The following is a 26771-nucleotide window of genomic DNA, read 5'->3' on the forward strand; positions in this document are numbered from 1 at the left end:
GTCTTCATGGAGTTTACTTTTAGTTTCTGCATGTATGAAAAATCATATATTTGATAGTCAACTGTCGTTCAAGCTGACAACATTACGAGTAGGTATAATAATTATTTATTTTATTATTTTGCTTTTTTATAATAAAGTGTGACTACTTTTTATTAACATATCAACTTAACCGCCCTAATTCAATTTTATTTAATGACTTGGTGTCTTATTTATTTTCACTTGTGGTCGTCAAAAAAAAGAAAGACAAACACTTTTTTCAGTCTGCAGTTTTCGACAATCTGTTTAACAATTTAGTTAAACAGCAGTCATATATGCCTATTTATGTAGGTAAGTTCATGTAATAGGCGTGGGTAGGTAATTTTATTGTGTCTACAAAATAAATTGATTGCTCATAAAAATATCATATCTGCTTGTAGTCGAAATATGTATTATATGAACCTTATGGTGCAGGTGGTTCAAATTAAGTTGACCTCCGCTAAGTGTCAATTGACTGTGGCAGTAGGTGTTCGATATTTAATGTTATTGGGTCACCTGACTGCTCACCACACCATCGTGATAGGCAATAGGTAAATAAGCAACTGAAAGAGATTTTCATTTTTTACTTCATTGACAAATCTTACTTAATCGCTATTTTATTATAAACTGGACACGTTTGTAACCTACGTAGCTTTGATTTGTTGTCTACTACTTTTATATTATCACAGTTATATTACAATAATGTTAAATATAAAACTGACTTCAGAAACACATAAATGTGATACATTAACAAGCGAAAAATTACATGTATGTGCTCTGTATCTACTTAATTCATCGAAGTGGTGTTCAGCTTAAAGATAAATGTAGTGCTGTAATTAAAGTCTTTTGTATTATTATTTTATTAATATTAATACTTTTTAAGCAGTTCTTTCAGAATCTCTAATATTAAATGGCCTTTGAAGCGATTAATACAGAGTACATACTTCTGTATATTGTCAATGTCTATGATTTTTAGGAGGATTTTTCGTAAGTCTTCCTCCTATAAGTATCACTTAACTATCCTATCTACCCACATTAATTAAAACGCCGCCACAATATAATAGTTATATTAGTTAAACGTTCATGGTTAATATTGATATACCTATGCCGTAACACAACTATAAGTTATTACTTATAGTTGTACTTATAGTTATAGTTGTTAAGTATTCTTAACTATAAGTATTTACGCTCTTCTTGAGATGATAACATGTAAACTGCGTCATCACTTACCGTCAGGTGATGTTGCAGTGAAGAGCTAACTCGTAAAGAATAATAAAAAAATACATTGTTTTTTCTGACATAAAAATTTTCTAATATTACAGTATTCAAAACGAAATTAAAATTAACTTTGATTTTCTCGCGGACGAATTCGCGGGTATGCCCGCGTATTCGTCCGCGAGAAAATCTAGTAGTGCTTATTAATACGTTTCTTCATATTGGGATCTAAATTGCAGAAGTTAGAACGTGGTTCTACATACGAACAGCGCTTCGTAGTAGCTCACCTATGTACCGTAATCACGTGTCAAAGTGTTTGCCAGCGACGAAAGTTCGCGGTCGTATAACAAGGGGCATGCTGTAATATAGATTCATTAAATTCCTGACAGGTTATAAGGTGAACTACCTCATACCTGTTACTGCTAAACGGAACGTTGTCATTATAATATACACATACATAGATACCTATATATAAATAAAACTTAAAGTGTCCGTGATTTGAAAATATCTATTATTTCTCAAGTGATTATATGGTACTAAAACACAAACAAATATTTTAAAAAAATCTAATAAATAATTTTAGTAATCTTTGAAATGGTTAGATAGATTTTAATGAGACTTTCACTAAAAGATAGAGGACGCTATTGAGCAACGACATATAGGCTTCTTTTTATCTCGGAAAAATCCATAGTTTCCCGCGGGTTTTGATAATAACTGAATTTCATACGTAAGAAGAAAGTTCCTTACTTAAACTTAGGAAACCACATGAAAATTTGTACAAAAATATTTATTTCAAGTAAACTCTGTTTACAACCATTTATAAAACGTCAGGACATCAAAAAGGCAAAATATTCAATTAAAATAATAAAAATATTCAAAATTTTCCTGTTTTGTTGCTCTTCTTTTGTCTTCTCTTAAGTACCTACGAGTAGGTATGTAGTACGTAATGGTAAAATTGCTAAAATTTCACATTATTTTTCTACTTACATTTTGTTGATATTATTGATTCTTTTGTATTTTTTTTTTATTGTATTTAAAAGATTATTTGTACTTTTACGATCAATGTTGCAACATGAAGTAAGAAAAACACATTATTTTAGTTCACAACAACTGATAAAACACTTCAAGCTCCGGTTTAGGTTTCTCGAGCTTGTGATAACCGTATTTTAACTGGAACAACACTAAATGTAGTTTAGATATAAAAGTTTCAAGGGAAAAATGTTCAGAAAAGTAGAAAGTATGAAGTATCTTTATAAGTGTTTAAAACTTCTACGCCAAAGTTGAAAGTTCAGATTGGCCTAATACCGAACAACTTGGGCGACTTCAGAGTTTTGGAGGTTACTCACATAATTACAGTCATAGTTTCTAGATTCTTTTAAAACTTTTTTCATGTTATAAAGACCCACACGTTTGTGACACGTTGCGGTCTCCCTTACACGTAAGGTAGAGTTTTAATTTTTTAAGTTATTTTCATTTGGTAACTACATTTAGTAATTATTTATTTAATTTATAAAGTAAGAATCGAAATTCTTTCATTACAAGTAGGCTTAGTTTACAAGCACTTTTGAAACGTCAAGTTTGACTATTTGTGGAGACTCTACCATCAGCTAGAAAAGCAGATACTGGTATGAAAAGCCGGCAATAAAATTAACAGCAGCTCTTTTAGAAAACATAAATCCTTACATTGTACTGAAAATTTTAAGTCGAGAAATTCTCACGAAAACACCAAGGTGTGTACGATAATAAACCAACGGGGCTGAGAAACAAGCACCCCTCAGTGATGAGCCCGACCGCTTTACCGTTGAGCTATAGAGTCTCTGTAATTGATAGTATTAAATTAGTGTGCGTTGCTTTCGACCTGAATACGTAAATGCATTTCCCAGCGTCATAAAAAGTGTTCTGTATCCATACCCACCTAGTAATACAGGTTTTAACCTATTCGATATTTTTCAGACTCTTTTCGTAACTTTACAGCACGGCTATTCTCTAACGATGTTTTGTATAACTATCTGTGTCATTCTAAAGTATCGTGTTAAACAGAGAGAGATAAAGGTGAATTCAAAACTCGCACTTGCGAGTTATATATAGCATTATCGTTACAGAATAGCTTAGCAGGTACTAAATACGGTATAATTTCCAGGAAAGTCTTGGATATGCTGCATCGTCCATGGCAGGCAGGAACTACGCAGGCAGCTCGCCTTGGCTATATCTCCTCACCGAAGTTCCTCGTGATTCCCAGGTAATGTAAACAGGCTATTGGGTTGATTTATTTAGGCATTTCTTTACGTTAAAACATAAAGGATCCCACATTTAGGCAGTTGTGTTTTTGTAAATATAAAAGGGCGATAAAGTTAATTTAATAGTTCATTAATAAATAATTATTAATTTCTGTATAATGAATAAGTATTTCCACCTGCATATATACATATATGTATGTATGTAACCTTGTCTGTGTTTGCCTTTTCACCTGAATCTTTTCCTGGGTACGAGTAAGTATTTGTGTCATTTAAATATCTAGCCATTGTCGTATGGATTAGCACAAATATGTAGTCGATAAGTAAACTATTTCCGGCAATTACTTCACTTGAAATATCCAAATTGCTATGATAAAAATAATAATTATGTACTATAAGTACTAATTCGCTGCATTATTCAAGTTTAATATTATTCAACCGACCGGGCTTGGCTTCTTCTTATTAAAATGTACAGGTCCAACTCTTTGTATTTTTGCAATTAACGTTGTCAACGTAAAAAGGATGTCTTAATTAAGTCCATTACACCAATGATTGGACAGCTGCTGCTGTATTCACATTGTCAGATTTGCGGTTTAAATTCGGCAGATATTTCCCAGAACTTCAACATTATAGTATCTTACAACCGTTTAAGTTGTAAAAACTGTTTGGCAAAAGATGGTACGTGCGCTTTTGTGTGTTATAAACAAAAGTAACGACAGTACAGCAGAAACTTATTGTTATTTTTTTAAGTCAGGCCTTGTTACAGCGAAACTCGTTAATCAAAATAAAACGTTGTTTAGCAACCCCTCACAGAAAATTTATGAATATATTTCTGCTTTGCTGACCCTCCTTTTTATAAATTAACGTTTTATCCACGTTGCAATTACAACCAACCAACTGTACATGACAAGACAAACCGTCTTAAGAAATCTAAACGAGATTATCCTATAAAAGTTCTTACAAAAATCGGTTGGATTATATTTTATCATAGGTAAGTATTATAAACTTAATTATAGTATATACTTATTTGTTAACATAGATAGTAGATAATAAGATTTTTTTTCAACTCTCGAATATCGTTTCATTATGATTTTAGAGCGTTTTAAACTCGACGATTTGAGAAAAACTTATTCGTTTCCGAGAAAATATCAAATAAATTCGTTATACATTTCATAAAATTGGTATGCTAATTTTGTGAAATTAATAACGAATTTATCATTTTAGTATAAGCATGGTTTTAAACAAGTATGTAAAATCAAACATGATGACGACTCATGACGAAGTAGGAAATGGTCCGTAGAAATCACTTTTTAATATTTATATTTTTATTTTGTGGCGAAGTCATTTCTAAGAACTGAATAATCTCTGTGGGTTTCACATTTAAATATACAGAAATAAGAGCACTTTGTCTATTTTCTGTGTTAAAATTAGTATGAATATCATGCCAAAATTTTGTCACACATAAATTATAAATTACGTACTGGACGCTTCATTTTAACTGAAAATCTCTAACACAAAATGAGAAATCACATTTCAAATCCTTTTGAAAAGCTTACATTTCCTGGATGCTGCATGTGCAATTTACACTTGGACGTGTACCTTTTTGTATTTTAATCATACTACTAATACTTGCAAAATACAACATTTTGATATACATTTTAATAAATGCACGCGATGGTTTTCCATTTACTACCAGGAGGGCTATTCTGTATGACTGTATTTAAATAACTCGCTACTACAAGTTTCGAATTCATCTCATTCTCTTTCTATACAATCGTGTTCGACAGAGAGAGTAATAGATGAATTCAAAACTCGCATTTGCGAGTCATACATCATCGAATAGAACATCGTTACCAAATAGCCCTGCAGTTGGACCATAGCCTAGCATAGCTAGCCTGTGACTGAGCTCATCCGGGGCTACCACCAAACAGCATTGCTGTTACAATCTGAAGGATATGGTTGCCGGTATAATTACGCAGGCACATGAATCCTGCGACTCGCTTGATGTCGTCCGTCCACCTGGTTAGGGATAGACCAACACTGCGCTTTCTATTGCGGGTTCGTGTGATCTGCTTTTTTTTCTTTCTTCATCATGTCAGTGCTGTGCAAAGGGAAAGGTAGGCAATGCAATTTAGTATGTGTAAAGTGCGCGCCACTTAACATGTCGTATAATATGTACAAAGGTTGCGACCAACAAGAAAATGGTTCGATCTCGGCGCACCATGTCTTTAACTGTGAACCCCGCCGTGGAAGTTCTTCAGCGTGACGCATACAATCACTTCCTAGAAAGAGTTGCCCACGCCAATCGGGATTTCCTCAACTGCATTGGAAAACGAGGTTTGAATATGTTATTAGTAGCGAACTTCAATTGTTAGATTTAAGCTAGTTAACGTTAGTTAAAGTTTAGTTAAAGTTAGTTAGTAAATGGTCCCCGAGCCACAAAGAGATTTTCAAAAGTTGTTCAATGACAATACAGTCTAAAAGCTATTTTTATCTTTAGCTACTAGCAGACGCCGCGTGGTTTCACCCACGTAGTTTCCGTTTCCCTAGGGATACGAGGATAAAATATCGCCTATAGAATCCGGGGATAGTGTAGCTCCTCAACAGTGAAATAATATTTCAAATAGTTTCAATAGCTTCGAAGCCTATTTAATGCAAAGAAACATACAATCAAATCTTTCCTCTTTATAATATTAGTATAGATAATATTTAGCTGCAATTTCGATATTAATTTTTTTTCCGCAATTTGCGCCTAATTGAAAATCTGTTAAATCAGCTGACTGTAGAATGGTGGAACACACGATGATGTAAAAAATACATAAAATGATTTCTTCTTGATAGAAAAGCTGTCATAAATCTTTTATGTTATAACAATTAAAATCTGTTTACCCACCACCACTAAAAATCAATTGTCAGCTGATTGTAGAATGGTGGGCGCGACCGTCAGCTAGTCACACGAAGATGTGAACTGTTTTTAAAGCATTTCACAAGGTTTGACTCGGAATGGATCATTCCCTTCCGAGTCAAATCTTAGTAACAGTCGGTGATCCGACTGTTCCTGGCTCGAGGACCATAAGTTACACAGCATATTTAGTTAGTTCTTTTAAGATAGTTACAAAATAGTTAGTATATTTACTTAATCGGTGCGTATTGAGAATATATTTTACAATTAACAAGATAGTTTTGTTTTACCCAGCGGCGGGTTTGTGAACTTGGCTGCCCTAGGCCTCAAAATACCAGCTCTTTCAGCATCTATCATATATAATACAATTGTGTTGCACACGCAATGACTAGTCAAAGATTTTATTTTATGATTTTTATCAAAATTATCCGATTATATAATGTTTTCCGAGATTTTGGGGATAATTGCTCATTTGAATAAAACATTTAAAATTATTGTAATTGGTGAAATTTGGTTATTTTCATTACTTATTCCCACTTTTTTGTCACGAATGACCTAACATCCGGTCGCCCTAAGCCCGGGCCTGGGCCTTTGGGTAAATCCGCCACTGGTTTTACCTAATATGCATCTACATTGCGAGCTCATTTTAAACTCTGTCGCACTCTCTCTGTCTGACAAAGTTGGACAAACTTTATCTCAATATTTCACGTGGTAGATGCAACTTATCTGAATACATTTTGTTGTTGAATACAATATGCATAAAACGTGAACGAACATTATATAACTTTTTCTATTAACAAATACGTGTCTCTGGAGCATTATGCTATTATATCGTACTTTTAACATTATGGACTAGGAGACTAGGAGGAGGAGGAGGCCCGTAATAGTCAGACATACTTCATTTTATTAACCGACGCAAAAAGAGGGGTGTTATAAGTTTGACGTGTCTATCTGTGGCATCATAACTCACGAACGGGTGAAGCAATTTTAATCTAGTATTTTTTTGCATTAAGGGTGACTTATGTGCAAGTGATCTTAGACATATTTGATGAAAATCGGTTGAGCCGTTAAAAAGTTATGGGGGGTGTGAAAGAGGGACGAGTACCCGAATGTCTTTAAAATACAGTGCGAAAAAAACATCTATTGCAACAACTTAACTTAAAAACGATATTATAGTTAGTAAATAATTTTTTTTTGATCCAGTTTTCATAATTCTGGCTTATAGTCGTTATTGTAGTTCATTATATAGCCATCGGGGGTTTTCAAAATTTTTAATTTTAATGAAGGCTGAAAATTTTCGAGCTTTGCCTCTTCCATATGTTTGAACTGTGGTGGCCTTGGAAGGTAGCATGCGCTGTAACGTCAGACGTGATAGCCTCTGCCTTCGATTCGGAGGGCGTAGGTTCGAATCCGGTCCGGGGCATCCACCGGCGACTTTTTAGTTTTGTGCATTTTAAGAAATTAAATATTAATTAAATTAATTAATTAATTAAATATTAATGTTTCAAACGGTGAAGGAAAAACATCGTGAGGAAACCTGCATACCTGAGAATTTTAAAATTCTCTACGTGTTTGAAGTCTGCCAATCCGCTTTTGGCTAGCGTGGTGGACAAAGGCCTAACCCCTCGCATTCTGAGAGACTCGTGCTCAATAATGAGCCGAATATTGTTTGTTAATGATGACGCGCTGTAAATCTCACAGCGTTTATAAAAATATGAAGTATGTCTGGCTCTTGCGGGTTCTCTATACCTAATAGAGCTGAGAATGTCATATTGCTATTTAAATAAGTTTCTTAAATCGAATACATGATTGCAATTCTCCCAGGACTCTTCGAACCATTATAGAAACCGTCATAGGTAGTATATAGATACCTATGGTTATAATAAACTTGTAAACAAACATGTAAACATCTCGTTAATTGACATTCATCAAATGGCAGGTGTGATCGCAGTCAATGGCTAATTTGCCATTAAATAAAAAATATGCGCTTGTGTGAAAGTGTGATCCTTTCTACATTATATACTTACATCTTGCATTTTCTCTAGTTTAAAAACCATACGCTGTGAGGGTTGCAATTATGGACAATAATAAACAGTAGATAGTTTCATTCAAGATCCGTACTTATTGTTTTATAAAACGCCATATATGGAGTTAGAGATTAATGTAATGTTTCTTTTCGTAGATCCTTGGAGCAGTGAACAATGCATATTCAAGAACTAATCTTTAACGTTGAAATGAACCAATCTTTACCGTCCTGCAATTGATTAATAAATTATAATTATTTTAGTAAATCTATTAATATTGTTATTGTTAATTATTGACTAATTATCATGTTATATTAATTGTATTTAATCTTGTACGAAACAAAGTTTTGAATATTTAAAATAAAACCATTTAAAATTAAATGACATTGTTTTATTAATTTCATTTTTGCAATAGTATCTTACCAATCAAATTCTTCTACAACTAAATTTTTAACAAGAGATTTCATCACATATTCATTAAATAAATTTATGTAATATTTATCAAGTATATAATACAAATAATGATTTAACGATAAACTCAAAAGAGTAAGTTCCATTCCCTTGCTTGTCGGATTACTGTCGTCCAGCTATCCGCTTAGTTGAAGGAAAATACAAATATTGTATGTTCAAAAATATAGTTAACAAAGAAAGATAAAACATTATTTGTTTTCACCAAAACAGATGATATCTTAATTGCAATATGAAATAATCGAGATAACTTGTTTCGAATATTTTTTTGTATGTTTTATACTTTTTTTTACCTGGAAATAAATATCATTATTATAAAACCTCTTATAAGCTTTGGTGTAAAGCGGAAGGGTGATTCTCGCTGAGCTATTGCTGTCGATACCAGCGGCGAAGAGTTCATGCAAGCCGATGCCCGACGGGGACGATACCTTTAAAAAATTCATGCATATTCATTGTTGTACTGTATCTAAATATATGATAAACCAAAGTTTGTATCACGCAATGTGAACGCCTTTTCTATGGGATGGCTTACCTTCATTTAAATTCCATCCTTCGCCACTGGTAGCCTGATAACCACTCCTGACTCCTGACACAGTCTTTCCGACTAATTGGAAAGGAACGGGAATATATAGCAAATTTAAGATGTATAGCAAATATAAAAAGGTTAATTGCATTTGCATTTCATATTAAAAAACCGATATGGCAAACATTGTTTGGGAACAAATTATGTAACGGTAAACCTTTTCGTAACGTAACGGCGTTACTCTGTCTAGCTTCCTTTTCTCTCATGCATACGGCAGCAGGTTTAAGTTATCACTTCTGTCAAGCGTCCCGAGACACTCACGTTTTTTGTAATTAAACTTGTGGCTAACATACATAGGCGTACCTAGGTAACCAAGGGCCATGGTGCAAATGAAAAACCCACACTATCTACATTGGTTAGGTTAGGTTAGGTTCTTATCAAGTAAAAATATTAAATATATACAAATACATATAAATGCTAAGTTACTTTATCATCAGCTCTTTTTCGTTTTCGAAGTACAGTTCGATCGCGATCTTCTGGTAGGGATTCAAGGGAACCCTGAGCTTGAGGGTTTTGGGCCTTGCACCGCCTAGCCCCTGGATAGCTACGCCATTGCTAACATACGTGTATTGGTATTGATTCGAGGGGCACCTGAGCTTGAGGGCCCTGGATAGCTACGCCATTGCTAACATACGTGTATACATAACTAACCGGTGAATGTATGGGACGAAGGATGAGCGCTTCAAGCGGCGCATGCCCTCCCTGTCCATCGACATGCCGATGTCTGTGCTGCGACAGAAGCTGAGTCTAGAGAACGAGCGAAAGATGCAGGCCTTCCGCGCGGCGGCTAACAGAAACTACCTGAACGACATTGGTAAAAGAGGTGCGTACATAAGAATTTAACATTAAAAAAAACCTAGACTCGAATTGAGAACCTCCTCCTTTTTTGAAGTTAAAAATGGAACCGACTTCAGAGATGTATTTCAGTTATTTTGATTTTAATACAATATTACTCAACCGATTTTCGTTCGAAAATTAGATAGGACCTACATGGAAGTATACTCTTACACACAAAAAAAGAATTTTTAAAATTGGTTTAATATAGGACGAAGTTATGAGGTAACAAACATAAAAAAAACGCCTGGAATTGAGAACCTCCTCCTATTTTGAAGTCGTTTAAAAATTGCATGACGCACGTATTTAAAACTAGCTTTAATGAATCTAAGCTCGATGTGGAATGTTTATCAACAAACAAACTCATATAGAGACACACTTTCAATATTAAAATATCTGGCAAATCCAAATGTGAAAGCCTCATTAAATTCATTAGGTACATAGAATTAAGCACCAAAATATGCCTCTTCAAAGCTCTTCAAATTTGGTGATTTAAAGGGTTTGCACGATCGATTAATCTTGAATTTCAATAAATTGTAAAATGTAAATCAAGTGAAGAGATAATGATTAAAATAAAAATGTACAAAGACAAACACTGAAATATACAAATGTTTGAAGACTTAATAGAAAGTTTTATCGCTGAATATTGTCACAATTGTGTATATATATCATATAATATGTTAATCTTGATGGGCCTGACCTTTATTCAAAGGGAATGCGGGCCGTCACTCATAATCAATTTAATTATATGAATTTTGCATCAAAATTATAATAAAATACTTATACATTAAACAGAGCTTAGATTTCAAAAGTAATTCTCAAAATTGTGACCCAGGAGTTGAGCCCAGGACCCGGTGATCCGAAACATGTTACTATGACCAACGACACAGTACATGTCTCTAGCTGTATCAAATACTTTTTGATATGTAACCACTCCGTCCCAACCATCAGTGAATACAGGCTGCTCCCATAACTTCAAGGTGTTGACAAGTCCACTTTAAGGAGCCGAACTGCATAACTAATTTTTTTAACTAAAAAAACTTATTATATAATTCAAATAATTCCGACTATCCATGTAACACACGCGTTTATCTATCCTTGCATTTTAAAATACATAACGCTAGTGGTAAGAAACGCAATCTCTGAGCGGCCGGGCCTTAGGGCTCCCGCGCACGGGCCACCGGCCTAAGCCACAAAACGCCGCTATCGGCATATTTTCTGTAGTTTTCATACATTTTATACAGACTCGCCGCACATGGTTGACGCCGGTGGCCGCCACACGCTATAATCGTCGCTACTCGGTTCTTGTGGCCTGCACCGGCCACTAAACGCTGACACAAAAAGTAGCAGCCACCGACCACAAGTGTCGACAACCGACCACTAGTGGCTGTCGCGCGCTTCAGATATTTTTGTGGCCCATTCTTGCTTCTTGTAGCGGCGTTATTGGCTGTCGTGTGTGGCCCGTGTGCGGCGACATTAAATGTACTTTTTTGATATGCAGTCTCTTAATCAACAGTCAAAATTACGAATATGACAAATAACACATTTTCAATAAATTGCAGGTTCTGCCTGGAGTCCGAGCGTCGACGTGGTTAGGTACTGAAACCAATATTTCGTTATCCTCTGATACGAGTATGTCTTCTAAATGCTAATATTCTTCAAGCGAATGTAGATCGTCGATATGTATAATAATTCGAAAACTTGTTATGTTATTTTGTACTTGTATACCCAATTTATTTTTGCCTCTTATCGTTGTCAAGTGGCCCTTTAAACTCAAGAGCAACTCAATATTTTTCGATGTTTTCTTGTAGTCTAACTTTAATCTAGTATAAGATGTAGACTAGTTGATCGTAGTATAGTTATTATTGTTACTTATAATGTAGAATCAGGTTTTACTATTTCATTGTTATTATTTTTTTATTTACCAAATTATAAGTCATTATAAGCTTTTCGATATCTCAATAAATGTTTTAAATTTAAATTTAGTTTCATTTACGTAAGTTCCCATTATCCTATCAATATTAATTAATGAATAAAACTCTCATTTAAACTGAATAAAATAAATTAATAAGTTTAATCCCAGTATTGAATGTTTTATCTCCTGAAGTTTGAATGAATGACTTATCAGTGATATATTTCTGTTTGATGTTGACAAATTGAATTATGAAAATTTTGATTATACCCATTCAATATTCTTAATGCAAAAATTCTAAAGAATCATACTTTACGATGTATATCGAGTTATATTAAACAAAATATATGTTAGTATTAAAATATATTTGAATGTGGTATTATATTCATACGTAGCATATTTGAATACGTACAACTTTGTGAAGAACAAACAAACCGTTTTCAATTAATTAGCTCGAGGTGTTTAGCGTGAAAGTCAACGTAATTTAATAAACAATCATCATAATATTTACTAATTAACGGATCTACTATTTCCATGAAATGTTGCCATCGATAAGCCAATTTTACAATATTAAAAAAAATTATACACTTTATAAAATGTGTGTGAAATAACAAGAGAAAATATAAGATTATTTTTTCGGGACATACTATTTCTGACGGGATTATTTTGCGTGATTAATTTTCCGAAATACCGTTTTGCTCCTGTTAGGCTTCCAAACGGTAACCCTTATACGTAATATAAAACACACCCACTCCACAATCTTCACTTAATTAGCTATATCGATTCCAAAAGCCAATTATACGGACGCTCTCAAACCTCTAATATGCGGTTTACACCAAATAAAATTAACATTCTAGTTATATATGAATCGCATTAACATATTTGAGTTTAGCGAAGTGTTTTTATGTCGGTGGTAAAAGAGGAATTTGAAATTGGTTAGATACACTGGGACAGTGCAAATATCATGCACGGTGGAATACTGTAACTAAGCAAACATTGTATAGTGAGACAGACAAAGATTTGCGTTTTGTTAGCAACCAGTTAATGAACCTGGCTACGTGCTGTAGAATAATTTAAATGGTCTATCCAATAATAACTAAAGTAAACCTGCTAATATATTTTGCAATAGTATTATTTTCCATGCTTACGTTATCTAATACCTATTGGTGTAATAAAAGATGGGACGTGCTCAACAAGAATACAGAAGTATAGAAGGGAATACAGATATATTTGAAACGTATGCAACGCATTTTTTTTACTATTCTAGTTACACACTTATAGTTTTATTTTTCTATATTAAAGTAAACATACTGTTTCGCGCTGTACGGTCGATCGAACTTAACATTCATAGTTCCAAAATATAAATATCATCCATTAACATCATCTATCTACTTTTCGTGATAGTGAACAGACAAATATAGTTTTTTAAGTGTTTGTAAACTAAGCCTTGGTAATTAGTTTACAAATAACAAACTTTGATTTAGTTTGAATTATCTCTTCCTTTTGGTTTTAGTAACAGTTGCAACGTTAGACGTTAGAAGATGGCCATTATAGAAACATTATCGTTATTGGAAGATGATTTCTGAATTCCGTATTATAGCGACAGTCTAACCAACTGCCTAATTGGTCTAGTGATCCGCCTATGTGACTTTAGATTCAGGCTGTGTATACTGAGCTTTAAATTCTTTCAAGAATTTTTCAGTAAAAATTCTCACCCTGGAGGTGGGGAGTGTTCTCCCACGTTAAGCTTTCCCTGGTCAATATCAGTGGTCGTAGGGTTTTAAATTATCACCCTGAGCTCACCAATCATTAGAGCACCGTGTCTAAGCTCTTTTCTATAAAGAAGGAGGCGAAGTTTAGTAGTGAGCTGTTAAAATAGTCTGATGATGTTGATGATAATGATGGATGATGATGATGATATTATATTGCAGAGATACGGAGAAATCCACGAAGGGCGCGCGAGACCGAAGCGCAAGATGCCATCGCTGTCCATCAACAACCCGATGGAGGTGCTCCGCCAACGACTGCTGCTGGAGGTGGCCCGCAAGCAAATGCGCGAGGCGAGCCAGCGGCAGGCTGTCGCCAACAGGGTCTTCTTGCAGAACGTTGGCAAACGAGGTTTGTGAAGTATTCGGCTTTGTGCGTTTGTTTTTTTTTTTTAAATTTGTTTATTTATTTTATAAATACTCGTGTCCTATATCTTTAGTCGAGCAATTCTTTATACGTATTTAATACTGAATCTCGGAAGAATAATCGATTTTTATGAACATCATCATCATTCATCAGCCGATGGACGTATACTGCTGGACATAGGCCTCTTGCATGGACCTCCAAGCACAACGGTCTCGAGCCGCCAGCATCCAGCAGCTTCTTGCAATCCGCTTGATGTCCTCGGCCCACCTAGTGGAGGGTCGACCAACACTCCGCTTTCCGGTGCGGGGTCGCCATTCCAGCACCTTGGGACCCCAACGTCCATCGGCTCTTCGAACTACGTGGCCTGCCCATTGCCACTTCAGCTTTGCGACTCGCATGAAATTTAATAAGCTGGGAATTACTAGGTATTATTAACTAGGTTTCACTTTCGGGAATTTTATCAAAAAAAATACTGAGCAAAGCTTGGTCATCGAGATACTTTAATATTGAATAATAAAAGGTACTTTTAAAATTAACATTTAAACCTCCAGGCTTAAATATTAATTCAGATGAGATGTTAAGGTAAATAGGACTAACATTCTTGGTAGGAGGTACTGTAGGTACCTTACGTTACGAGTACAAACATTAGAGCTAAAACAATTTTCATAAGGGAGAACACTCCGTTTTTTTTTTAATTTAATCATTGAGTTGAATTCATTTTTCTGTCTCACTAGTAGGATTATATTTATTTTTCTATTCACGCAGAATACTTTAGTATTAATCACCAATTCGTTCGTGCAGGTTTTTGGGAAAACCCAGTCTCATCCCGCTACGACAACTAAGGAGTGAAGAGAAAGTTTTGTTTTGTATCTCCGCAACTCGTCTCGACATCAACCGCAAGACGTAGCGACAACCAAACCAAACCAAAATTAAAAAAAAATAAACAGCAAAAAATTGCGCCATTGTACCCAATTTCAGTATAATTTGCTCCCCTAATTTACAGTCATGAACACACAAGTAGTCAAAATTTGTCGCTTAGCTAAATTTTAATGAACTTCGTAGTATCTAGAATGCAGGAAGAATCGGCGAAAACTACGTTTTCTTTACATTTTTACCACAAGACACCTTTTCAAATATGTACTAAATAAATTAAATTAAATTCGCCGTCCTCCTTTTTACTCATTAAAAATCTAGTACCACCATGATCTTTTTTAATTTTAATTAAAAAAAAAGTAGTGAATACTTCCAGCTCAGTATTCATTTATGGTCTGTGTCTTTTACTTGTCACAGAATATAATCAGTTTTAACATTATATTGGAAGAAAATAATACTATGTAGGTACCAGCTCACTTAAGTATTATTTTCTCGTAATATAAAATTTTTAATACTTTTTTAATTTTAAATTTTGACAAAACAATTGGAAACTATTAACTATATAAAACAATTGGAACTATCGTAGGATTTGATGAAACTTCTTTCAGTACGTAAATTAATAGCATTTTCATTAGTTAATATTTTAGGTTGACTATAATTTACCTTATTTATTAAAGTTTGTGCCTCTTACTTGCCATAAATTATGATCATTTTGAATTCCATATTAAAAAAAAAGTGAATACTACCAGCTCAGTATTCACTTATAAAGGCCTATATACATTTTTTTCAGAGTGGTCAATGTTAAAGTAGTTAAATGTATATTATTTGTGCCAAATGACTAAAGTAATGTAACTAATACCGTTAAGAAGTTCTATTGTATTTTAAATACTTAACCTATATGTCTAAAGAAATTCACTATGCTCTTCCTACAATGTTCAGTTATGTGTTACTTATAGATATGTACAGAATAGCTGATACATGTAAACTATTGTGTTAATATAATGATCTCTATTAGCTTTTAAAGTAGGCAACTGTAATAGTCTATATTATTAAAATATGAATTACGTTCAATAAAAACGTTAAATTATTATATAGCATTTTTATTTTGAGTCCTTTCAGGAAAGTTCAAAACGAGTAGGGTTGCCAACCGTACTATAATATAAAGTATTGTACTATATTTCGGGTCTACGTACGGTTGAAGTATTATACTACGCAAAAATACTATATTTTTAACACTGATTAATGGGTAAGGAACAATATAAATCTTGAAAATGCAACGAGAAAATCAACATTCATTTTTATAAAACTATGTTTATTTACAAACATAGTTTTATAAAAATGAATGTTGATTTTTAACTTATTCCATAAAATACTATATTTTATTTGAGCGTACTATATTTTTTTTAAACTAAATCTGAAAAATTCTACATTTTTCTGGAAAAATGTTGGCAACCCTAAACACGAGACACATTACGAGTATATACTTACCTACCAAAAGGTACCAACATATCACCAATATTTAGTGGCAATACAGAATGTATTTAATGCTAACAGATGCCCCGCGGTTTCACCCACGTAGTTCCTGACTCTGTGTGGGAATACAAAGATAAAATTCAAAATTCATTTATTTCAATTAGGCTTAGTTTACAAGCACATAAGAAAGGTCAGGATTCATTTAATCCAATGGTGGTAATAATAGTCGAAAACTTAAAATTAAAGTTACGAGGGTTACAAACGCTTCTTGGTCCGAGAAGAATAAAATAGCATATGACACTTACAAATAACGTGGTTTTAAATTGGTAAAAGAATTATTGAAAAAAATTAGTAAATCCAAAGATTACCCCTTACAACCTCACGAGCTTTTCCTCTTTATAATATTAACGTAGAAAAGGACAATATAGGTCATTGGAAAAAAGTATGATGAATTTGTGACTGTGAAGTTTTTAATTGGCCTTAAAGCTACGTACATATATATACCTATCTGTGAAAATCATCTGAAAGTTTAAAAAAGGTAACTTATGTAACGCAATTTGAAAATTTGGTTTGAAAATCAGTAATTTTGTTAAGCTATTTACAAATAATTTGTCAACTTACGGTTTCTAAATTAACCTCTGTTATTTTTTTGATATTAAGAACTTTTTACCGTTCCATGTTAATACTCTAAATAAATATGAGCTTTAACCTTTAATCAAACAATGCCATGACGAATATTCATGACGTAGGTATACCATTGTGTTAGCATAAATGACGGAGGCCTATGTGATCTTATGTATCTTTGATAATGTAGGTACTACCTACTGGTTCTCTTTAACACAAATAACTAAGTTTGCTCTATTTCAGTTCGCGACAAAGAGCAAGTGTCTCTGTAAATCAAATTAATTTCTGATGTAGAAATTACTTTATGTAGTAGAATACCTATTTACTCTGAGAACTACGATACACTCGTATATACGTATTTCAAGAACAATCAACCTTTTAATATCACTCACTGCTGAGCTCGAGTCTCCTCAGTCAGAATGAGAGGGGTTAGGCCAATAGTCCACCACACTGGCCCAATGCGGATTGGCAGACTTCACACACGCAGAGAATTAAGAAATTCTCTGATATGCAGGTTTCCTCACGATGTTTTCCTTCACCGATTTAGACACGTGATATTTAATTTCTTAAAATGCACACAACTGAAAAGTTGGAGGTGCATGCCCCAGATCGGATTCGAACCCACACCCTCCAAAATCGGAGGCAGAGGTCATATCCACTGGGCTATCACGGCTCAAGTTTCACACACTGTTCTAAATTCCAGTATGTTGTACAATTGTACTTGTGGTATATTTTTTAAATTTTCACATGCAGAATTATCAAACAATACAATAGCTTGTACTCGTATGTACACACCGTCACACCTAATCCTACGCTAATCCACGTCCACATGCCACAAACGCAATAAAAACACCCAAAATGCAGTGGCGAATCTGGAGAACAAAAGTAGGATTCGTCTAGTATTATAAAGCTTTTTTAAAAAAAATATTTACCATTATTTTAGACATTACCAGTATACTAAGCGAAAAGATTGTGCTATGAGTTTGTATGCAATAGACAAACGGGCGATATCGAACCTTGAAGCTTAGGATTTGAGTCATAAAGTGGCTTCGGTACATACTGTTCCCCAGAATTTGTAATAAATAAATATACATATACAATACACACATCACTATATATTATCTTACACCAAAGTAACCGTACAGCATTATGGGCAGGTACCTACATACTTTTATCATACAGACAGACAGACACAGGAAAACACTGCTTATCACATAAATATTTTCTAGTTGTGGGATAGAGACCACAGCCGAGGAATGTCGATGTCGAGAGCAGGGTCACTACCCAGTACCCAATGCGCCTCGCGGCTGTTAATATCAAGTAAAATTTGAATATAAAGTCGATAAAGTACACCTCATTCGTACAGTAATTTAACAATCATAAATCACCGTTTATTGAAATGCGACATTTAAATTTCAAGCCAACGCAACGATATACTCGTCAGAACGGAAAACGGAGAAGAATGTTAATAAAATCTACAATTGCTGTCATTTGCAATCGCTATCACTCGCCGAGCTCAAGTCGTCGATTAAACAGAGGCTCTACAATGTTCCCTGACGTCATCACCAAATTGGGATGCTGTAATAAAGAACTCAATCAACTTTCGAATCGAGTATTCTCTTTGTCGGTATGTAATTAGCTTTTTCGGAGCTCCTGCACACTGAAGCGACCCAGGACCCGCTCGCCTACACTTCATCCGGTAAAATTCGAAGTGACGGGTTTTATTAACTCGTTTGTAAAGGAAAATTGAACTAGGTACAGAGATGGGTTTTCCAGTTATGTTATAGTCGAACCAATTCGAACATAAATCGAACCAATTCGTACATTGGAACAGCTACCTATATTTTCTTGTGTTTAAACTTTACGTGAAGCTCGATGCTTAAATCTTAAGTATCGACAGTAAAGTTCATTACTCAATTTAATGTTTAAATTTTGTGTTTACCTAAAGGGTTACTAAGTAAGTTACTTCCAATTAAAGGATGCTCAATTTGGAGTATTTTCGGTATTTTCATTGAACGCGTAATTTATTTCGCCTTTCGGTCATTTGTGTGATAAAAGTGAAATGGCTGTGAGTGGAAAAGCAATTTTCATGAGCGGAATTTTCACGAATGTATGTTCGTGTAATCTTGAGTAACGCCAATTGGGCAAATCTTTTTGATAAGGGATTTAGGCCTATTCAAATTGTTATATATAGAATTTTTGACGTTTGTTTTGTACAGAAAATAAATAAAGCCCGTCTTGTTTACATATCTTGGTTGTTTAATATCCGGTAAAATATAAAGACCTGATTTAGGAGGAATATCAGGGTATTCAATTTATCTGGTTAATTCCCTAGGCAGTATTTTTGATCGGTATGGTGGATTTTTGATTAAAACCTGCTAAGCCTAACCTGCCATTTTATCGTGGGGAAATCCTATCGAATTGGGTCCTACATACATTTTTAAAGGAAGTAGGTATGTAGCAAAATGCTGAGCTTTGTGTAAGTTATGCCACACATCGCAGGTCATTCTTCTGCTGCTCTACTGTTTGAGTGGACAGTTAACCCTAATACGCACGAGAGTTTTTTAATGGACGATAAAAAATCGTTCAAATACAACAAATGCATTCTCAAGTCTATGCTCACACTACAGCGTTTTTAAAACACTACGCTTTTTTCGAGCATTGTTGCATTTTCAATTTTGGGCGTTGGAAATAGACCTTCATTTAACTTCATATTATATTTGACATACGTTAAAAAAGCGTTAAATGTGAGCAAAATATATGGCGTCCCCATTCTCGCACGAGCGCTTTTCGTGTGCTCTCGTGTAAATGAGGACGCCATATACTTATTTTATAATTCAATGGATAATGTGATGTGTTTCATGGGTAATGCCATCAAACACAACATAAAAATTAAGATCTTTCTTTCTAATGGAGCGACGTGCTGTCCCTGCAATTCAAAATACAAACTTGGTTTCGAAGAATGCCTCGCTTATAAAAACGTACAGGGGTTAATATACGAGTATTTAAGAGCGCGCAGCGCGTCGGAACGATATGGATAAAATTCGAAGCGCAAACGAGACGCCGAATTATGACTTTCACGTGAGTGAAAAGCACGGAGCGATTGACGCGCGACGCAAATTTTATGACGTGAGCGCCAAAACCATTTTTACCTAATTGCAAGTAAATTAAACAACATAACGAAAAACAAAATGGTCATGTTCAAGATATATACCTAAATTTCTATACAAAACAAAAATTTAAGAAAATAAGTTTGTTTTTCCTGAGATTGAAAGCAAAAAAGTTTTACAAATTATGTATTTTGTATAGTCATAACGAAGCTAACACTTTGAAATATCATTTACCCTAATATCAGGCTCCTAACTTTTCCAGAATCTGAGATCCAGAACCATTTGTAAGCACCAAATTACATGTTGCACACTCTTAAGTGGATCCACACATCAAATTGTATTGTGCAATCTTCAATAATGCGCTATTATATTGAATGGTCTATGAGACGCTTAACTGAAATTGATGTGACATTATAACGTAAGTATTGAAGTACATGAATATTAAAGCGTACAAGTTAAATACATTGCGACATAGTATCACAAGGCATAAGCTAATGCTCCGTTAGAAGGCTCGTTTTACCTGTAGGGGCAATAATTAAAGGTGATTTAATTTGGCGCGGCGCTTCGGGAGCCACATGATTTCATTAACATCTTCTCGACACGTTTTCGACAATTAAGCGTCCTTTACATAAAGCGAGTGATAACTATTGACACCTGATGTGTTGACCGTTACTTTTTTAACACGCGTATATTTGCTTCGCATATGTATGTTAGAAACTCTTGGAATCTTAATTTGACCCACTTTTCAGTCTTCGATTAGGATGAAATCTTGCACACGCTCTGAGTTCTGATGACAATAGATGACTAGCTAAGAAAAATCATTACAAATTCAATATGGCGGACGTTCAAGCTGGCGGTCAGGCTATTTGAAATACACCACTATAATAGGGTATCAAGCATGGTTTTTAGTTTGTTAAACTATTCATGTTATTATTAGTAGGTACTTAGCTTATTTATTTGGTCTATTTTTAATTCTTTACATTTAGCCGTTGACTACAATCTCACCTTTCTGTCTGCCTGTTCACCTTAATCTCCGAAAATCCAAAATTTTCACATGGTTTTCACAGGTATTTTATGTATAATTTAATATTTGGTACAACATATCTAGGTATACCTAAGCTTTGAGCCCAGTGGATACGACCTCCGATTCCGGAGGGTGTGGGTTCGAATCCGGTCTGGGGCATGCACCTCCAACTTTTCAGTTGTGTACATTTTAAGAAATTAAATAACATGTGTCTCAAACGGTGAAGGAAAAACATCGTGAGGAAACCTGCATACCAGAGAATTTTCTTAATTCTCTGCGCGTGTGAAGTCTGCCAATCCGCATTGGGCCAGCGTGGTGGACTATTGGCCTAACCCCTCTCGTACTGAGAGAAGACTCGAGCTCAGCAGTGACCCGTTGATAAAGATGATGATACCTAATTTTTGCTTCATTAGATAAAGTATGACGTAAAAGAAAACTAAGATCAATGAAATCCTAAGCAACAACAAGTAAGACATAACTCAAACAATTAGCAAATCTAAATACGTCATAGGTGACCGCCGAAATATGAAAATGAAGAGATCCCCACTACATCACATCTTGTGACAAAGCTGACCCGACCCATTTACTCGACCCCATTTAATTTGAACACGTAAGTAATATACTCGTAGGTAGGTTTTATTGTGGACGATACTTCAGTTGTCCGAACATTTAGCCAGGATACCTGTATAATTGTCAACGAAGTACTAACTATACACGGCTATAAATTGCTTAGCAACATGGAGCAATTTCAATACAAATCGGCAATTGTTATTGCAATATTGTTTCCAACTCTACATCTTTATTACCTTAACTTTACTATCTTAACTGATACACAATAATGAACGCAAATGTCAGTTTGTTTATTTGTTACGCTTTCAAGCCTACACTCAATGATATTTTATACTAAAGATGGGACACTAGCGCGTCAAAACTGAGGTGGACGAATGTGGAAAATTGACTTAATTTCATTTAGTCGCTTATTAAACAACGAACGTTATTTAAACTAATAATTCTTAGATATCGTCTATAATGTCAAGTTGTGTTTAGGAAGTGCAAAAACTATACATACATAATTAAATAATGGAATTAGAGACAAAATTTAAAAATTTAATATATTTACGTTCAGTGATGTAGCTAAATTCGGATCACTTTTTGCGGTGATTTTGTGGGGACGTAACCTATCGTCGTCGTCGTCATCAACCCATATTCGGCTCACTGCTGACCTCAGAATGAGAGGGGTTAGGCCAATAGTACACCACGCTGGCCCAATGCGGATTGGCAGACTTCACACACGCAGAGAATGAAGATAATTCTCTGGTATGCAGGTTTCCTCACGATGTTTTCCTTCACCGATTGAGACACGTGATATTTAATTTCTTAAAATGCACACAACTGAAAAGTTGGAGGTGCATGCCCCGAACCGGATTCGAACCCACACCCTCCGGAATCGGAGGCAGAGGTCATATCCACTGGGCTATCACTGCTCATGCTCTGACGTAACCGTATAGTGTAAAATTATCATTGCCTACACTACTAATCCGATTTTAAAGTCTCACTACTGCAAAGTTGCATTATCCACAAGTAACGTAGTATTTAGGTTATGTATACCTAAGTACTACGTTACCCAGAGTATCTACTACGTGAGTGAAACCTCGGGGTGTCTATACAAACAATATTGTCTATTGTCGTTGGCACGTACCTATTGGGTGTGGTGAGTTTAAGCTCCATATATGAAAGTAGGACTGGCCTGGAAGGGCGCCGTAAAAGTTGGTGATTATTATGATGAATTTAGAGGAAACACAAATTGAAACATAAGTATAATGACACTAATATTATAAAGGCGAAAGTTTGTGTGTATGTGTTAGTGTATTTTAGTTCCTACTTTGCGCTTCGGCTACTGAAGCGATTTGGCTGAAATTTGGAATGGTAATAGATTTTCTCTGCATTAACACATAGCCTCACATAGGTTTCCATGAATTCCACGCGGACAAAGACACAGGTATTATCTATGTTTCTTGATTATGCAATGGTAACAAAATTAATCAAAAAACATGAACATTTAAAAACATTGCGTTGAACCTTTTTTTATAAGCTCCAGCTCGCTTTATGAAACTTTTCTCATTGATGTGAAAGGGCGACTTTGTACAACTGAATTTCTTACATCGGGAAGTTTCATTATTATCTTTGCGTTGCGCTGATACCGGCGTATTATGAGTTTTTATTTATTTACTTCCATTTGTAATTACAGTTTAATAGAGACTGGGAAAGTAATAAGGAATTCTTAGCGCTTTTTAAGTTCTATTTGGGTAAATAAGTGAATGTTATTTGTTTTAATACCTACCTATAAAGATTTTAGACGTTAAAAGTTTTATTTGTTTAAATTTACATATAATATTGAAATTGTTATTGTATATTAACTACCTACACTACAGCCATTGGCGTATCTAGCTAGGATTATTTCCTATGGTGGGCCTCGGGCGGACCTGCATATCACTGAACAGAGTTACTCATAATAAATAAGAATACCAGAGAATTTTCTCAAGTCTGCCAATCCGCATTGGGCCAGCGTGGTGGACTATTGGCCTAACCTCTCTCATTTTGAGAGGAGACTCGAGCTCAGCAGTGGGCTGAATATGGGTTGATAATCATCATAGTCCACTGCAGGACATAGGTTGTAGAGACTTCCAAACATCACGATACTGAGCCACCTGCATCTAGCGAATCGCAGGGATTCGTTGGATGCAGGTGGCTCAGTATCGGAAGGGTTTTTCACAACTGTCAAGTTGTGCTTTACAAAAGTTCGGCTCATTATCGTTGATTCCGCTGAAAATCACAATTAACCCAGAGATAAGGAGTGGATAGATTGTTACACTTTACGCATCGTTAAACGAAATTCAGCAGATGATTGATCAAATAGTTACGTTGCTTAGCGATGGCTTCATCATCTGACTACATCTGATGTGGTCGATCTATATGGAAACAACAAAATCGTACCCAATTTACAAGTCACCGGCTTTTGAAACAACATCATGGAAGCAAATAAGAGGTGAGTAAATTCAAATCACTTGGCTTAGTTTACTATTTTGAAACGTCAGGTGTGTGTAGTGACTAGTTGGGTAGGTAGGGTTTGCTCAGAAGAGCCACAAGAAACTCAACGGTAGCTCAAAAGAATGCTATGTTTGTTTCTGTTATAAATAAATATATGGACTAAAAGTACATATGCGTACATATTAGTTAGTGTGTGTGACTTTGAAACACGAATTTACGATATGGGCATAAAATGAAAGAATCGGCATATCAGTTATATTTAAAAATATTCTTTTAAAAAAATTTATATTTTGCATTTAAGTATAATGTAAAACTGTGGAAATACTATCATAGAAACTTTTTTAACCTCTGTTATCATGTTCCTAAAAACCAAGTGGTCATAGAATTTTATTATTTTGTGTTAATAAAGCGAGCAAAGACTCTGCTATTATCAAACAGGATTGGAATGGGAAAAACGAATTTTAGAAAACCTTTTTTCCTTTTTCTCAATTGGCTGTATGGTAATCTAAACAAATATCTACCTTCACTAGTTCACTTCGACACGTTGTATCAATCGGTTTATTGTGATTGGGGTAGGCGAGACAGTTGAAGATAAAATGTTTGGTAAAGTATCTTAGAGTCAATCATGGGTACATCACTCCTATCCAAACCTTAAATAAAAATTTTAATAAAAAAAATTCAACCGACTTCCAACTCTAAAAATAACTTTAACTAAAAAGCAAAAAGTAACATCCTATGTGCTACCTTCTGATCAGTTTGAACCCGGTGCCAAGCCAGTGATGTTTTAATTAAACACGTTTAAACTACAAAATTTATGTGGTTCTTTAAGAAACAGCTTTAATTAAAACACGACACTGGCTTGGCACCGCCTTCAAACTGATCAGAAGGTAGCACATAGGATGTTACTTTTTGCTTTTTAGTTAAAGTTATTTTTAGAGTTGGAAGTCGGTTGAATTTTTTTTATTAAAATTTTTATTTTTTTATTTTTAGTGTTAGCATACCTACTGCGTGTGTACAGTCACAACCTGTCTAAGTGGAAAGTTCTCATCAATACAAATTTATCAAGTCCAAACACAAGGTAGCTACTGTGAACCGTCGAGGAGTTCTCTTCACTGTCCCTCGTCTTCATCACCAGACCCTTAATACAGTCACAACACATATAGGTGCAAAGTTCTCATCAATACAAATTTATCAAGTCCAAACAGAAGGTAGTTACTGTGAACCGTCGAGGAGTTCTCTTCACTGTCCCTCGTCTTCATCACCAGACCCTTAATACAGTCACAATCCATCTAGGTGGAAAGTTTTCATCAATACAAATTTATCAAGTCCAAACACAAGGTAGCTACTGTGAACCGTCGAGGAGTTCTCTTCACTGTCCCTCGTCTTCATCACCAGACCCTTAATACAGTCACAACACATATAGGTGCAAAGTACTCATCAATACAAATTAATCAAGCCCAAACAAAAGGTGACTGCTGTAAATCCTTGACGAGTTCCATCGTCTGTTTCGGCTCCATCATCAGACCAACTCCAAACCTTCATAAAGTTGTAGTGGTTTAAAATACCTTATGGAAACACTAACAAACGCACTAGCCGTCTCTACAACTTTCGAAAGTTCCCCTCAATTTCTCCAGGATGCCATCATCAGATCCTGACATGAAAAAAATGGGACCACCCTGGAAGTAAACCCTTCAAAACAAACAAAGAATTTTCAAAATCGGTCCATAATTGACGGAATTATCGCTGGACATACATAAAAAAAAAAAAAAAACATACATACAGCCGAACGTAGAACCTCCTCCTTTTTGGAAGTCGGTTAAAAAATATATATAATATTATTAAATTAAATTGTATTTTTGACCTTATTATGTAATTTTAATTAGGTAGGTGCATAAATTGGTGTTATTTGTGTTATTTCTCTGTAGATATTAATTATGTATAACTATATAAACACTAGTGGACCGGGTCAAGCTTCACTTTGACTTAATTATGTGCACTACCTATCCCTACCCTACTCCTACCCTACCCTTCTCCTACAGTCTTACCCTACCCTTAATCATACCTTGAAAATTGAGAAAATTCCCATGTAAATTTTCACTTATTCTTTTAAGGTGTTGGGGGCGGATATTCAAAAACAAATGATGCACGGCTTTTTTTAATCACAAATAGTCTGCATACGAGTACCCAATTTTTAGCTTTCTACTTTGAAAATTGCGGAATGCTCCATAGAAACTTCCTCCTCCCATTTTAGAGAAGTGGGGGAGTTAGAAGGACACAAAAAGTAGCCTATGTGACTCTC

General features: G+C 34.8%; 1 protein-coding gene across 3 annotated transcripts in view; it reads left to right on the plus strand.

Moving 5' to 3' along the window:
* LOC112045676 (diuretic hormone 45) overlaps positions 1-16263 on the plus strand; it is an 84829-nt gene extending 68566 nt beyond the window's left edge. Inside the window, exons 4-6 of one of the 3 annotated variants that reach the window (XM_024081960.2) lie at positions 3371-3469; positions 14119-14305; positions 15122-16263. In XM_024081960.2, the coding sequence (XP_023937728.1) occupies positions 3371-3469; positions 14119-14305; positions 15122-15162 (327 nt within the window). In that variant the 3' untranslated portion in view covers positions 15163-16263. Of the gene's footprint in view, positions 1-3370; positions 3470-5647; positions 5802-8548; positions 8701-10113; positions 10265-11837; positions 12225-14118; positions 14306-15121 lie in introns of those variants that run through there. The other 2 variants (XM_052881275.1, XM_052881274.1) reach the window with 2 other exon arrangements.
* The last annotated feature ends 10508 nt before the right edge of the window (positions 16264-26771 follow it).

Source organism: Bicyclus anynana, chromosome 4 (assembly GCF_947172395.1).
Source record: "Bicyclus anynana chromosome 4, ilBicAnyn1.1, whole genome shotgun sequence".
NCBI lineage: Eukaryota > Metazoa > Arthropoda > Insecta > Lepidoptera > Nymphalidae > Bicyclus > Bicyclus anynana.